Genomic DNA, 12,483 nt, shown 5'->3' on the forward strand with positions numbered 1-12,483 from the left:
TCAGAGTGGGAACCAGCATGGTGCCTGTTGGGAGAGACCAACCAGTTAATTCACTGTGGGGGCTGCACCAGGTTTGGCAATACCATTTTCATGAATCTTTTTTGAATGGTAATTAAATAATAGAAAAACAGCTTTTAGGCTTAATGGGAAAATACAGTAATATTCAAGTCGCTGGCATAATGAATCAAAAAAATGGTGGCACGGGGAATAAATTAATAAACGGAACATTTCAGCAAAGATTTTTCCAGCAACTTAAAAAGAATAAATGGTGGAAGAATTTGTCTTGATAGACACTGCAAACAGCTCGCTGATTAAGAGGTAATGAACGTTTCCACAGATATCAGCCAGTTTATTTATTGCTCTGATTTGTGCTTTATGGATTCATCTTCTGCAGATCACATATTCCTTCACCTGCTGCACGAGAAACAATATCCATCTTATCTCTGACCGCGTGTTGTTTTGGACTAATGTCCTCACAGAATATCTGATTAAGAAAAACCTTCTGGACCGTTCATGACAACAACAACAAGGTGAAGTCGACACCGGCGGTCATGACTTGATTTACAGAACTACTGTGTGTGTGTGTGTGTGTGTGTGTGTGTGTGTGTGTGTGTGTGTGTGTGTGTGTGTGTGTGTGTGTCTCAACACAAGCTAACGTTTCTTCTTCTCCTCCTACTCACCCAGGTAGAACAGAGCGGTGTGATGACCCTCGAACGTCACATGCAGTTTGGTCCACTGGTCCTGCCAGAAATCCCCCGAAGCGCCCCAGAACCTCTGCAGGTGCCTGAAGAAGAGATGTTGTCCAATGTCAAAGTCAAAATTATCATCCCACACATTTCTTTTTTGCCACCGGCACACAAAATAAAACAATTGCAGGACAATAATTACAGTAATGATGTGATGGCTGAGATCCGCCTAGCAACCGCCTCATGAAGCCCGACTACCTGTCCAGAGAACACCTTGACGAGCTCTCACACGCAAACACACAACCAGGTGTCGTATCCTGTCAATCAAGTAAAGTTCCCAATGGACACTAAACTAGAACCTCCCGTTTCTGTTGAGCCGTTTGAGGCGCAGCTTAATCATCTCCTCATACGCTGAAACTAGTTTAATGGCAAGATTCTAGTTTCTTTCTTTCTCTGCGATCTGACTGAAACAAATCATGGAACTTTGTGGCAGGAAAGTGCCGAACTTTTGAGCGTTATTGCCATTACAAATCATGCATCTGCTTCTCAGGCTCTACATTTCCTAATATATGATGCAGCAGATGACCAGTGACCTCCACCCGAGCCGACCAGCAACGCACCAACTTGTTGTCAGGCGCTCCTACCATGTCAGCGAGTTGCCAAACGCAGCTAAGAACAAGATCCCAGACCCGATGACGAAGGCCGCCTTCTTCACGGAGTCCCACAGCCCTCCAGGACCGTCCTGGGGGAGGGGGAGGAGGGGGAATGGGGAGAGAGAGAGAGAGACTGTTACAGTTAAGCCTAATTTATGGTTCTCCGTCACGGTGGTGTCCACCATGACTCCGTCGTCATCGTCAATTATTGTGACGCCGTCGTTGAGCATTCGAAGTTCTGCGTCGAGGGACCGCGTTGCTCTGCAATTAACCGCCATGCCGCCAGGGCGGTGTTCCTGTGTGGCTGTGTGGTTTCAGGGGTTATAGCCGAATTCCAGTCACAGTAAACAATGGCGACCAAGTTGGAGCGGCTGCATTAAAGTTGGAGCTCATCAATATTGAAGAGCAAATGCTTATATTGCAAATGATGAAGCGCAGGCGACAGAGAAGACGTTTGCGGAGGTGGTCTGTACGACCACTAAACCGGTCGAGGCTGGGAAAAAGCAACTGCCGGAAATTACGTTCTGAGCGGACCAATCACAGCGCTTGCGGTCCGTGTCGACGCGACGCGTAGTTAGGATTAAGACGATTAAGACGACTCAGCGGTTTGTTTCCATCACGGTGAGGAATGCGGCGCCATGGAGGGAAACCAACACCAGGGAGAAAGTGAGACTGGAGAAATAAAATAAAGTCAGACGGCAGGAGAGAATTGTGTTCTTCAGGATTACGTTGTTACGACATTTAGAAGAAGCCATTAGGCTCGTGGGTTTTTTGGTCTTGATGCTGAGAAATGCAAAGTTAAGAGTGCGTTTTAGAATAAATCTATAGAATAAAGTAGAAAGGTCACTAGTAGGCCTTTTAGCCGTCGCCATCTTGGTTTTTAGAAGCAGATAATGGAGCTCAAAACAACTGAACGCTGAAGATGATATTTCTATAAGACCAAAAAGCTTATTACTAACTTTCATGAACAAAAAACACACTGAGAAAGAGTTAAAGTTGGACAACACCAACCTGTCAATCACCTTGTAGCCCCGCCCTAAAGCATCCCCTGCTTTATGGTCTGTTTGACTCTAAATTACCAAAATTTACTAAATGAACATCATGCTGTATTGAAGAAGACTTGAACTTGTTTACTGAGGGAATACATCTAGAGAGAAGTAGAGTCATTTTCTATAAACTTCTATACAACCAGAGGAGTCACCCCCTGGTGTTCAGGAGAAAGAGTGCAGCTTTAACACATGAAGCATAGACTTATATGCAACCAATTTTCAATGTACACTATTTTCATGTATTTCAGTGTGACCTAAACTGATTTTAACAAATCAATTTTGGCAACAGTTGAATTGGAGATGATCCAGATAAGAGTGTTTCTTTCATCTTGAATGTACAAACTCTCTGTTCATTCAGCAAAAGCTAAATCTGAGTCGACACGGGGAAAACTGGATCAGGTCACTCAGGGGAATTAATTTCCAGGGGATTGATGTCACGGTCACCAGACCTCCTGAAATGCCAGCGTTTCACCCGCTCACCCTCTGCCCAGCAACAATGTAGCACAAATGTCTCCCAACACCGATGAATCCTTTGGACATCTATCCTTATGAGGACATTTAGTTGACCAAGTGTGTTTTCTATAATCTGAAGTCTTCAACAGTTCCCCAGAAACCACTCCTTAACGTGTCTCGTAGCTTGTGCAGATGATCCATGTACTGTCCACCCTTCTCTTTGTCTGCTCTACAGATTCACACAGGAAGAGAATGAAATGCAGCTTGAACAGGTCGAGCCAGAACTAAAGAGAACCGGGCAAACAGGAAAGAGAAAGAAACTGAGTCATGAACAAGAAAACCAGCAGGCAGGTGGAAACGGGCTTTAAATGCAGAGCACACGTGTTAAGTAATGCGTTGAGAACAGGGAGGTGGAAATGAGTCAGGTAAAAGAAGAAAAATAAAATCAGTAAACAGATTTGTTTAAAAAAAAAAAAGAGCATAATCTCTAATTTGGATTCAGAGTGTAAATATACACATATATATAATATTTGTTCCAAAGTCATAACCCCGTCTCCGTCTCAGGCCTTGGTGGCTGGCACTCGTCCTGTCGACCTGCAGGTCATTCAACTCAGGTAACAGCAGTCACAGTCCTAAAGGTGTTGTGTACCCGCCGGCTGCTGCTGTCTGCTGAGGCCGCTCCCCTCGTGTCTGTCAACACAAAGAAGCACGTTTAGTTTATTGTCCAGGTGTGACAACACATTCATAGCTGCAGCATACATCTACACACATCTGTTGTTATTAATAATCGTAATAAATACATTTTAGAATGGCAGATTTAAAAATCCTCCAAAAATCTCAGACTTTAGTGTGACACAAATGGGACACCTGTGATGTCCCAAAATGACTGAAGGCAAAAGGTTAAAGATCAAAACGTCTGCTGTTTATAAAATAGGAAGTCGGCCTAATCCTAAAACATTAGTATGCTTAAAAAAAAATTAACTGGATTATATTTTTAAAAAATATTTCAAACATTTTACTTCCTACCATGTTTTTTTCATGAATAATGAATTCATTTTTAACACAGAACATTAATAAAACTCAGACTTGGCGCCAAAGATTGAACTTCACTGATTAAAGCCGTTTTACCACAAATAATGTGAATTAATTCAAACAGTCTCGGACTACTTCTTTTAATATCTTTTCATGGTCCGATAATCATCAGAGAGCTGTGCAGCCTGGAGCCACATTTACAGAAGAGGATTACAGATATAATCATGGTATAATCGGTTCTTCACACAGTGAGCAGCAAAGAACTTTCTCTTTGGTTTGTAGCCGAGCAAGAAAATAGAAAAGTTATGTCAGAAAAAGAACAGAAATCTTCTTTTTTTAAAACCAGCTCTGGGTTTGAACATCTAAATTATATTAAAGCCACTGTCCTTCTCAAAATGTGTTTTGCTTTTTGTTGAATCTCTTTGGTTGTGTGAGAATATTTTGACAATTAGTTTTGCGCAAATATTCAACTTGATGATGTGAAAACCACAAACCACGAGAATACTTCAGGGAACGAAGAGACATCTTGTGATCCGGAGGACTTTACTTATATATACACATTTATTTAAACATTCTGGCCTTTTTTTTTAACATTTTTAAATTGTTTACTTAATTCATGGAAAACATATTAGACAGAAATTACCATTGACACAGTATTTTTTAAATATCATAAAGCATATTTGAAGAGGATCTTTAAGCACCACAATGTAGTATTGGGCTTTAGGATTTTTATCACAATTAATTTAACAAAACTTCAGCTCCAGCTGTGGCATTGAATACTCCTTTTAAATGTGTTTATTATTAGCTGCCGATTTGAGAAAATAGGAGAAAATTAAGATGAAGCTTTGATAACATTACATTAACTTTAAGCATTTTTAAAGGAACAAAATGTACTTTAAATGTGGCTTTACATAAATATTAATATTTAATTAAAAATAAATATATATATAGATAAATACTGTTCAAAACAATGAAAGCATGCAGCCAAGAGAGTGCCAGATATATCAGAATATTATAGTTAAATCATAGAGTAATACTTTTACAATACTAATATACACACTAATGAACCACGCGGTCTCTCACGGAGGACACACACCGACCCCAGCGACGTGTTTCCGGTCAAATGAAGCGCGACTCACCGCTGACTCCGGGCTCCACCGTCATGTCTCTCGCGGTCTCTCCGGTGTGTCGGTGCCCCTCAGCAAGCACTGTGTGCGGCGCTATCAAAACAACCGGGTATTTACACCAGCGCGCGACTCCTGATTGGCCGGTTCCGGGTCAGCTGACTTGACCCGTACCCGGAAGTTGTGGAACCAGCGATCTCGACTTTGCAGGAATATACTTATTTTATTTAACAGTTGTGTAACGGAGTTAGAAATGCCCTGAACACATCCGTTACAGTTGCACATATATAATTCCACAAATTGTCAATAAAAAACAAATATAGCAATATAGCAATATAGCAAATATAAACAGAAATAAAAGCCAATTAAAGAAACATAAAGAAATAATATAACAAATTACAAATAAATAATACATATACTGTATATATATACACACACTTATGTAAGTAGACTTTGGCAAGAATACTCAATATATGATATATGCTCTTTCCCAAAAAAATTATGTAAAGAATCCAAATGTAAAGAATAATGCAAAATCTTTGTACAAAACATCGATAATACATTTCGAAACATTTGTCGAGTACTGACAATGTCAAAAAGGATGAGGCACAGTTGCAGGTTGAGCTGTGCAAAACAATTCATACCTAAATCATTGTTCAATTTCTTGAGGAAATGCTTTGCAGGGTGAAACGTGTGTGTAACCTTCAAGAAACCTCTTTATCTACATCACATGTATCAGGTGAAGGTTGAACCAGCATGGAGGCTGACGGTCTCTGCGCTGGTGTTACATAGCACGAGCAATAAACACGTGTTTATTATCAGAAAAGAAACTGTAACAGAAATGCATAAATGCTGCAGCAGGGACTCTCGTCTTCCAAAAGAATCATCCACTTGGACGAAATGAAATCCAGGATGTCTAGGACCATGCAATCTATGAGATTGGATGACAAAGGAAGGGTTTACAAAATCAGACCAAGGAACCGAGCTGGGCCGGAGAGAAATATCAACAGGACGGAGCTTAAAGTTCTTCCTTGTAGTGCAACGGTTGACCCTCCTGACCCTCCTTCACCTGAACTGCACGGTCTGCCTCAAGGAGGGAAACTTACCTTGATATGCCTGAAGATGAAAGGGAAATGGGCAGTGTAATAATGACCAACATGCAGTGTAATAATGGTCAATAACCTCTAACTTCAAGAAACTTCCACCTGCCAGCCGCATTGCATAATCTACGACCTGATGATCCATCAGCTAAAATACACCCAGATGCCCGGTTGACCTAGCTAGCAGACGCATATCTCCAGTTAAACCACCTAGTAGACTCCAGGGCTCTCAAGTGTCACACATTGAGCGTGACTGTCACGCATTTCGGTCTTAAGTCACGCCCTCCCGCCACACATCGTATTTCTCACGCTGAAAAAAAACTCTAGGCTATTAAATGTGCCGTAGCGCACAAACATGACCTGGTCGCGCTGCCCTCACCATGGAGGAATCAAGCACGTCTCCCCCGAATCCCCTGGAGTTGTGCCACTCATCAGCCTGAAGTGGGGGGGGCGGAGGAAGGAAGAGGAGGAGGAGGAGAAAACTTGAGAGCCCTGAGACTCCCATATGCGCAGTTAAACTACCTAGCAGACCCCCAGATGCCCAAGATAAGAAGGGGTGGGAAGCTCACCTGGGTAGTCAGACACACCTGAGCAGCTGAGGCCAGCCTTGTTGGGGGACTGATTTGTCTCCGTGATTAGTGAGGAACGTCAACTTGGAGGGATTACTTAAAACTCCATGGTCCAATCCCAATCTCCACCTCACGGACTGACTCACAGGCCCAATCCCAATGTCCCCCCTAAACCCTGAAACCCTGAAACCTTAGGGACTTACTGACGTTGCATGCTACGTGGTTGAGTGTGAGAGGCTGTGAGGGCTTGAACTGGTGTAAATATGAATGGGACAGCACTTTGCTGTAACATATCACGTGACTACATGAAACAATAGTGTACAATTGTGTATTTGCTACTTTTTATTCACTAATTTAAACGTCTTCCTCACAAGATGGATAAGTCATTTTAAATGATCTATTTACTTGTTTTTGTCAAAACTTTTGTCAAATATTATATATATATATATATAATTTGTGCTTGCATTCCTCTGATTTGATGTGTTTTTATGTTCCATATTTAATCCATAATGTTATAGTGTAAAGGTATTTTATACTATAAAATAGTGTAAAATACACTTTTTGATACTCTCACGAGATCAAGCCGGCCGTCGATTTCAGAGCCAGCCGCCGCGTAGCTCTCCACAGACTGCGTGGCCCAGTTCATGATGGGAAACGCCTGGCTGTCGCCACATCAGAGATCTGATTGGCTCTTAGATCTGACCGCAAACACCACGTGTTGGAGAAAATCCTTATTTTATGTGTAGTTGTAATACTTAACGCTGGATTGTTGACTATTCGTCTCATGTTTGATCTTAAAACATATCTTGTGTGGTTGATAATACAAAATCGTATTTATATAACACATCAAAATGAGTAGTAATGTATTTCACAGGCAGACATAAAACGAACAAAGGAGGCAGCTACACATACATTTCTACATAAATATATATGTACAAACACATGAATGAATCCAAACGTGATCTGTAAACTACAAGTAGACAAAAGTTCGGAACTAACAGGAAGTCATTTTTTCTGTGACTTTCTGTGTATACTTTGAAGTCAGCTGAAATCTGTCCGACTTGATTGCAGTTTATTGTCAACGCCTCCTGCTGCGGCCGTCTGTGTTGTGTCTTTATGCTGCTCGTGTAGTTAGTACACTGTTATAGTTCTACTACTCATGGGTTATCTAAATCATTGTTAGATACAAATGCACGGAGACGAGGATGCGGTACAAGTCCAATCCTTTACTGGCGGGCGAATCCAACAACTGCATACACCAACCATTGCCGAACACATAGTAGTGACAGTCAAAACCAATCGAGCACTGAGTGCTCGATCCAATATACCACATCCCTCTTTTTCGACTGAAAAGTGGCATACCTATCATTTACCTCAACAGTTAACTCTTTGCTTACAGTTAACACTATGGCATCAACATTAATCAATATCATTATCAACAGTCTTTTCTACTTGCATACTTCAATGGTTAATAAAGCATGTTCTCTATAAACTAATGGCTTTCATTAAACAATACAAATCACTTTCCTGTACAGCATTCTGGAGAAACATTTAAGCATTTAGAATATTCAACACTCTTGAAACATTTCAGACTAAACAGTCCTCATTCTCTTGCATTTCACCGACAGCAGAGACGCAAGGAGCCTGTGGCAGGGCATACAGACCCTCACGGACTATAAACCTCGACCACAGACCTGTGACAACGACATCACTCTGCTGAACAGTCTGAACAACTTCTTTGGAAGGTTTGAAGCTGACAACAGCACCCTTGTACAGAAGACATCACCCCCTCCAGATGACCAGGTGTTGTCCCTGTCTCCAGCCAGCGTGAGGAGATCCCTCTCCAGGATGCTCGGAATGCTGCAGGACCGGACAACATTCCTGGCCGTGTGCTTAGGGACTGTGCAGAGGAGCTCACAGACGTCCTCACAGACATCTTCAACATCTCCCTGAGCCAAGCTGTTGTCCCCACCTGCTTCAAGAATACCACCATCATCCCTGTTCCAAAGAAGGCGTCTCCATCCAGCTTCAACGACTACCGCCCTGTGGCACTGACTCCGATCATTATGAAGTGCTTTGAGTGGTTAGTCATGCAGCACATCAAATTCATCCTCCCTCCCTCTCTGGACCCCTACTAGTTTGCATATCGGGCGAACCGGTCCACCGATGATGCAATCTCCACCGCCCTCCACTCTGCCGTCACTCACCTGGAGACTAGGGACTCTTATGTGAGGATGCTGTTCTTAGATTTTAGTTCAGCTTTTAACACAATCATCCCCCAGTAGCTGATACAGAAACTGGCCTGTCTAGGCCTGAACACTTCGCTCTGCAACTGGTTGCTGGACTTCCTGACCGGAAGACCACAGGCAGTCCGGGTCGGCAGCAACGCATCCACCACCATCACACTGAACACAGTGGCCCCCCAAGGATGCGTGCTCAGTCCCTTACTCTTCACCCTGCTGACCTACGACTGCACACCAACACACAACAGCAACCTCTTCATCAAGTTTGCGGACGACACTGCTGTGGTGGGGCTCATCAACCACAACGATGAGTCAAACTACAGGGACAAAGTGAGCCAACTGGCCGCATGGTGCAGAGGCAACAATCTCTCTCTAAATGTGGAGAAGACGAATGAGATTGTTGTCGACTTCCGGAGAGCCTCCACCCAGCACCCTCCACTGGCTATCAACGGTGCTGCTGTGGAGAGAGTGAGCAGCACCAAGTTCCTGGGTGTGCACCTCACTGAGAACCTCTCTTGGAGCAACAACATCACAGCACTAGCCAAAAAAGCTCAGCAGCGCCTCTACTTCCTCCGCAGACTTAAAAGAGCCAGAGCACCGGTGCCCATCATGCACACCTTCTACCGGGGAACCACCGAGAGCATCCTGACCAGCTGCATCACTCAGTGGTACGGCGGCTGCACCGTATCCTGCCGTAAGACCCTGCAGCGTATAGTGCGAGCAGCGGAGAGGATCATCGGTGCCCCCCTCCCCTCCCTCCAGGACATTTATAACTAGGGTTGGGTACCGAGAACCGGTGCCATACTATGCGGTGCCCGCACGCTAAAATCGCTTATTAAAATCGCGCGGATCGGAGCGCACTCGCTGCTCTGCTCTCTGTCCGCCTGCATGCAGAGCGGGGCTCGAGGGGGCGGGGCTTCCAGCGCCCACACACACAACGCGCGCACACAGAGATCGCTGCAGACACGAGCACGAGCTTTTGAACGTCCGTCCTCGGCTTGCTCGAACAAATCTCTCGCAGTTGATATTAATGATGACGTGTAGTCCAGTAAAGCAGCAGTTTGTAGAATCCGACGGTTTCTGAGTTCTGTTGCACCAGTCCGATCAGGCCACCTGATGCTTGTGTCTGTTCTTTTTAAATATATATTTTTATAGTTTGAAGTTAAAAGGTTTGAAGCTGTAGTTTGAAGTCAAGTGTTTTGTATGTACTTATTTATTTATTATTGAAGAAAAAAAATTGCCTTGGCAATAAAAAAGTATCGGTTCAGGCACCATTTAGGCACCGGTATTGTTTTAAAAGTATCAGTTTAGCACCGGTATCGGAAAAAACCCAAACGATACCCATCCCTATTTATAACACACGCCTGGCTCGCAAAGCACTCAGCATTGCGGGCGACTCCACCCATCCCAACCACCGCTTCTCTCACTCCTTCCCTCCTTCTGGGAGGAGAATGAGGAGCCTCCGGGCGAGAACCAGCAGACTAAGGGACAGCTTCATCCACCAAGCCATCAGGATGCTGAACTCCCCTAACACTACATTTTGATGTCAAGTAGGGGGCCACAAAATATCGGCCCGCGGGCCGAGAGTTTGAGACACCTGATATAGAGGATACTGTAAAAACATTTGACTTGAATGTACTTTAAATACTTAAAATAAATTATTTGAAATGGAGGTTAATTAGTGTCACTCTGCTCTTAAATATTAAATAAAGCTGATGAAATGGCAGCCATATTATAATTGGCAAAATGTTTATTTTCTCTATAAAAACCTTTGCCTATGAAAAACATTTACTTTGATAATAATGTATAATTTGAATTTGAATTTGAATGTTCACTGCAGAGTCTTTAGTTTGCATTATATTTTATTCTGCAGTAAATGACTCAATATAAATTAAAGACAGCTCAGGTCTGCCCCCTAGTGGGCAGCTGGTGCCACTGCAACCATCACTCACCTTCACAGACACCCTGAACCCTGGAGCCTGGACTGCGTTTTAGATATGACGTCATAACCCATTTGATACAATGGACGTGTGTGGAGTTTCAGGGCTTAAATACACTCATTCAATGCATTTATATTTATTTAATAACAGAGATGTACCTTGCCTTCAAAATAAAAGTATGCATGAGGAGGTGATTTATTTCACTTTACTGACAGTTAAACCCGGCATTCGGGTACAAACGCACTCCTTTTGTTTTGTGGATTAACATAACGGTTCCTTTTCCGCTGTCATGTGACAGTACATACAGAAACAGGTTCTATGATATATGACTTTCTATGAGACATAGAATCAACTTTTATATTATTATTCCAACGTATTAAACGCTAACAATCAAATTATCCTACATCAACGTGCTGAACGCTGCTCGACCTGTGTTCTCGTATATCGTGTGTGTGTGTGTGTGTGTGTGTGTGTGTGTGTGTGTGTGTGTTTAGTCACCAGACCACCATTTGGTGATGAAGGTGACAAAGAGTTCATAATATTGACTTAAAAAACAAGACCGTATGTCAGCAACCCGCTCAACGCCGATCAGACTTTGGCCTTTTTTACAACTCGTTGAGGCTTCAAAGGTTTCCCGTGTCATGATAAGAGCTGCAGGCCTAAATACCTGCAGAACAATCCCATCAGCCTCTGCTTTACTTTGTACTCATGTGATAACGAGCAAAAGCACCTGCTCTACCAAGGTAGACTCTTAAAGGAACAGTGTGTAACATTTGGGGTGATTAATTGGCAGCAATGGAATATGATATATAATACCTGACGCTAAGCATCGTAGTGTTTTGTTGGCTTAGAAAAATAACTTTATATCTGAATAGAGAGCGGGTCGTCCCACATCTTAAACCGCCATGTTTCTACAGCAGCCCAGGACGGACATTAGGCTCGTTCGTTAGAGCTGCGCCTCGCCTGGAATCCAGACGAGAGCATGCGGCCGCAGTAGGAGGCGTTGACAATAAACTGCGATCAAGTCGGACAGTTTTCAGCTGCCTTCAAAGTATACACAGGAAGTCACTGAAAAAAGGACTTCCTGTTAGTTCCGAATTTTTGTCTACTTGTAGTTTACAGATCACGTTTGGATTCATTCATGTGTTTGTAAATATATATTTATGTAGAAATGTGTGTGGAGCTGCATCCTTTGGTCTTTTGATGTCTGCCTGTGAAATACATTACTAGTACTATTACTTTTGTATTAACAACCACACAATAAATGTTTTTAGATCAAGCATGAGACTAATAGTCAATAATCCAGCGTTAAGTATTCCAACTACACATAAAATAAGGATTTTCTACAACACGTGGTGTTTGCTGTCAGATCTAAGAGCCAATCAGCTCTCTGATGTGGCGACAGCCAGGCGTTTCCCATCATGCACTGGGCCACGCAGTGTTGGAAAGCAACTGCAGCGGCTGACTCTGAAATCTACGGCGACTTGATCTCGTGAGAGTATCGTTGACCACGTGTGCATGACGTCAGAGCAAGTCGGGAGCAAGTCGGACACAAATCTAACCGGCATGCATTGCGCGCCGATCACCGCCGATCGATTCTGCGCAGAACTGGCTCATCTCGAACGAGCCTATTG

The 12,483-nt window shown here is 43.2% G+C and overlaps 1 protein-coding gene across 1 annotated transcript in view; it reads right to left on the minus strand.

The window, feature by feature from the left end:
• faxdc2 (fatty acid hydroxylase domain containing 2) overlaps nucleotides 1-1,569 on the minus strand; it is a gene marked incomplete at its 5' end in the record, with an annotated part of 6,968 nt that extends 5,399 nt beyond the window's left edge. The window contains 4 exons of the mRNA XM_079237797.1: nucleotides 1-24; nucleotides 681-784; nucleotides 1,331-1,428; nucleotides 1,510-1,569. The exon at nucleotides 1-24 is cut by the window's left edge and continues 98 nt beyond it. Coding sequence (XP_079093923.1) covers nucleotides 1-24; nucleotides 681-784; nucleotides 1,331-1,428; nucleotides 1,510-1,569 — 286 coding nt within the window. The remainder of the gene's footprint in view (nucleotides 25-680; nucleotides 785-1,330; nucleotides 1,429-1,509) is intronic.
• Between the last annotated feature and the right edge of the window lie 10,914 nt (nucleotides 1,570-12,483).

The sequence above is a fragment of the Taurulus bubalis genome, assembly GCF_910589615.1.
Source record: "Taurulus bubalis genome assembly, chromosome: 2".
Taxonomy (NCBI): Eukaryota; Metazoa; Chordata; class Actinopteri; order Perciformes; family Cottidae; genus Taurulus; species Taurulus bubalis.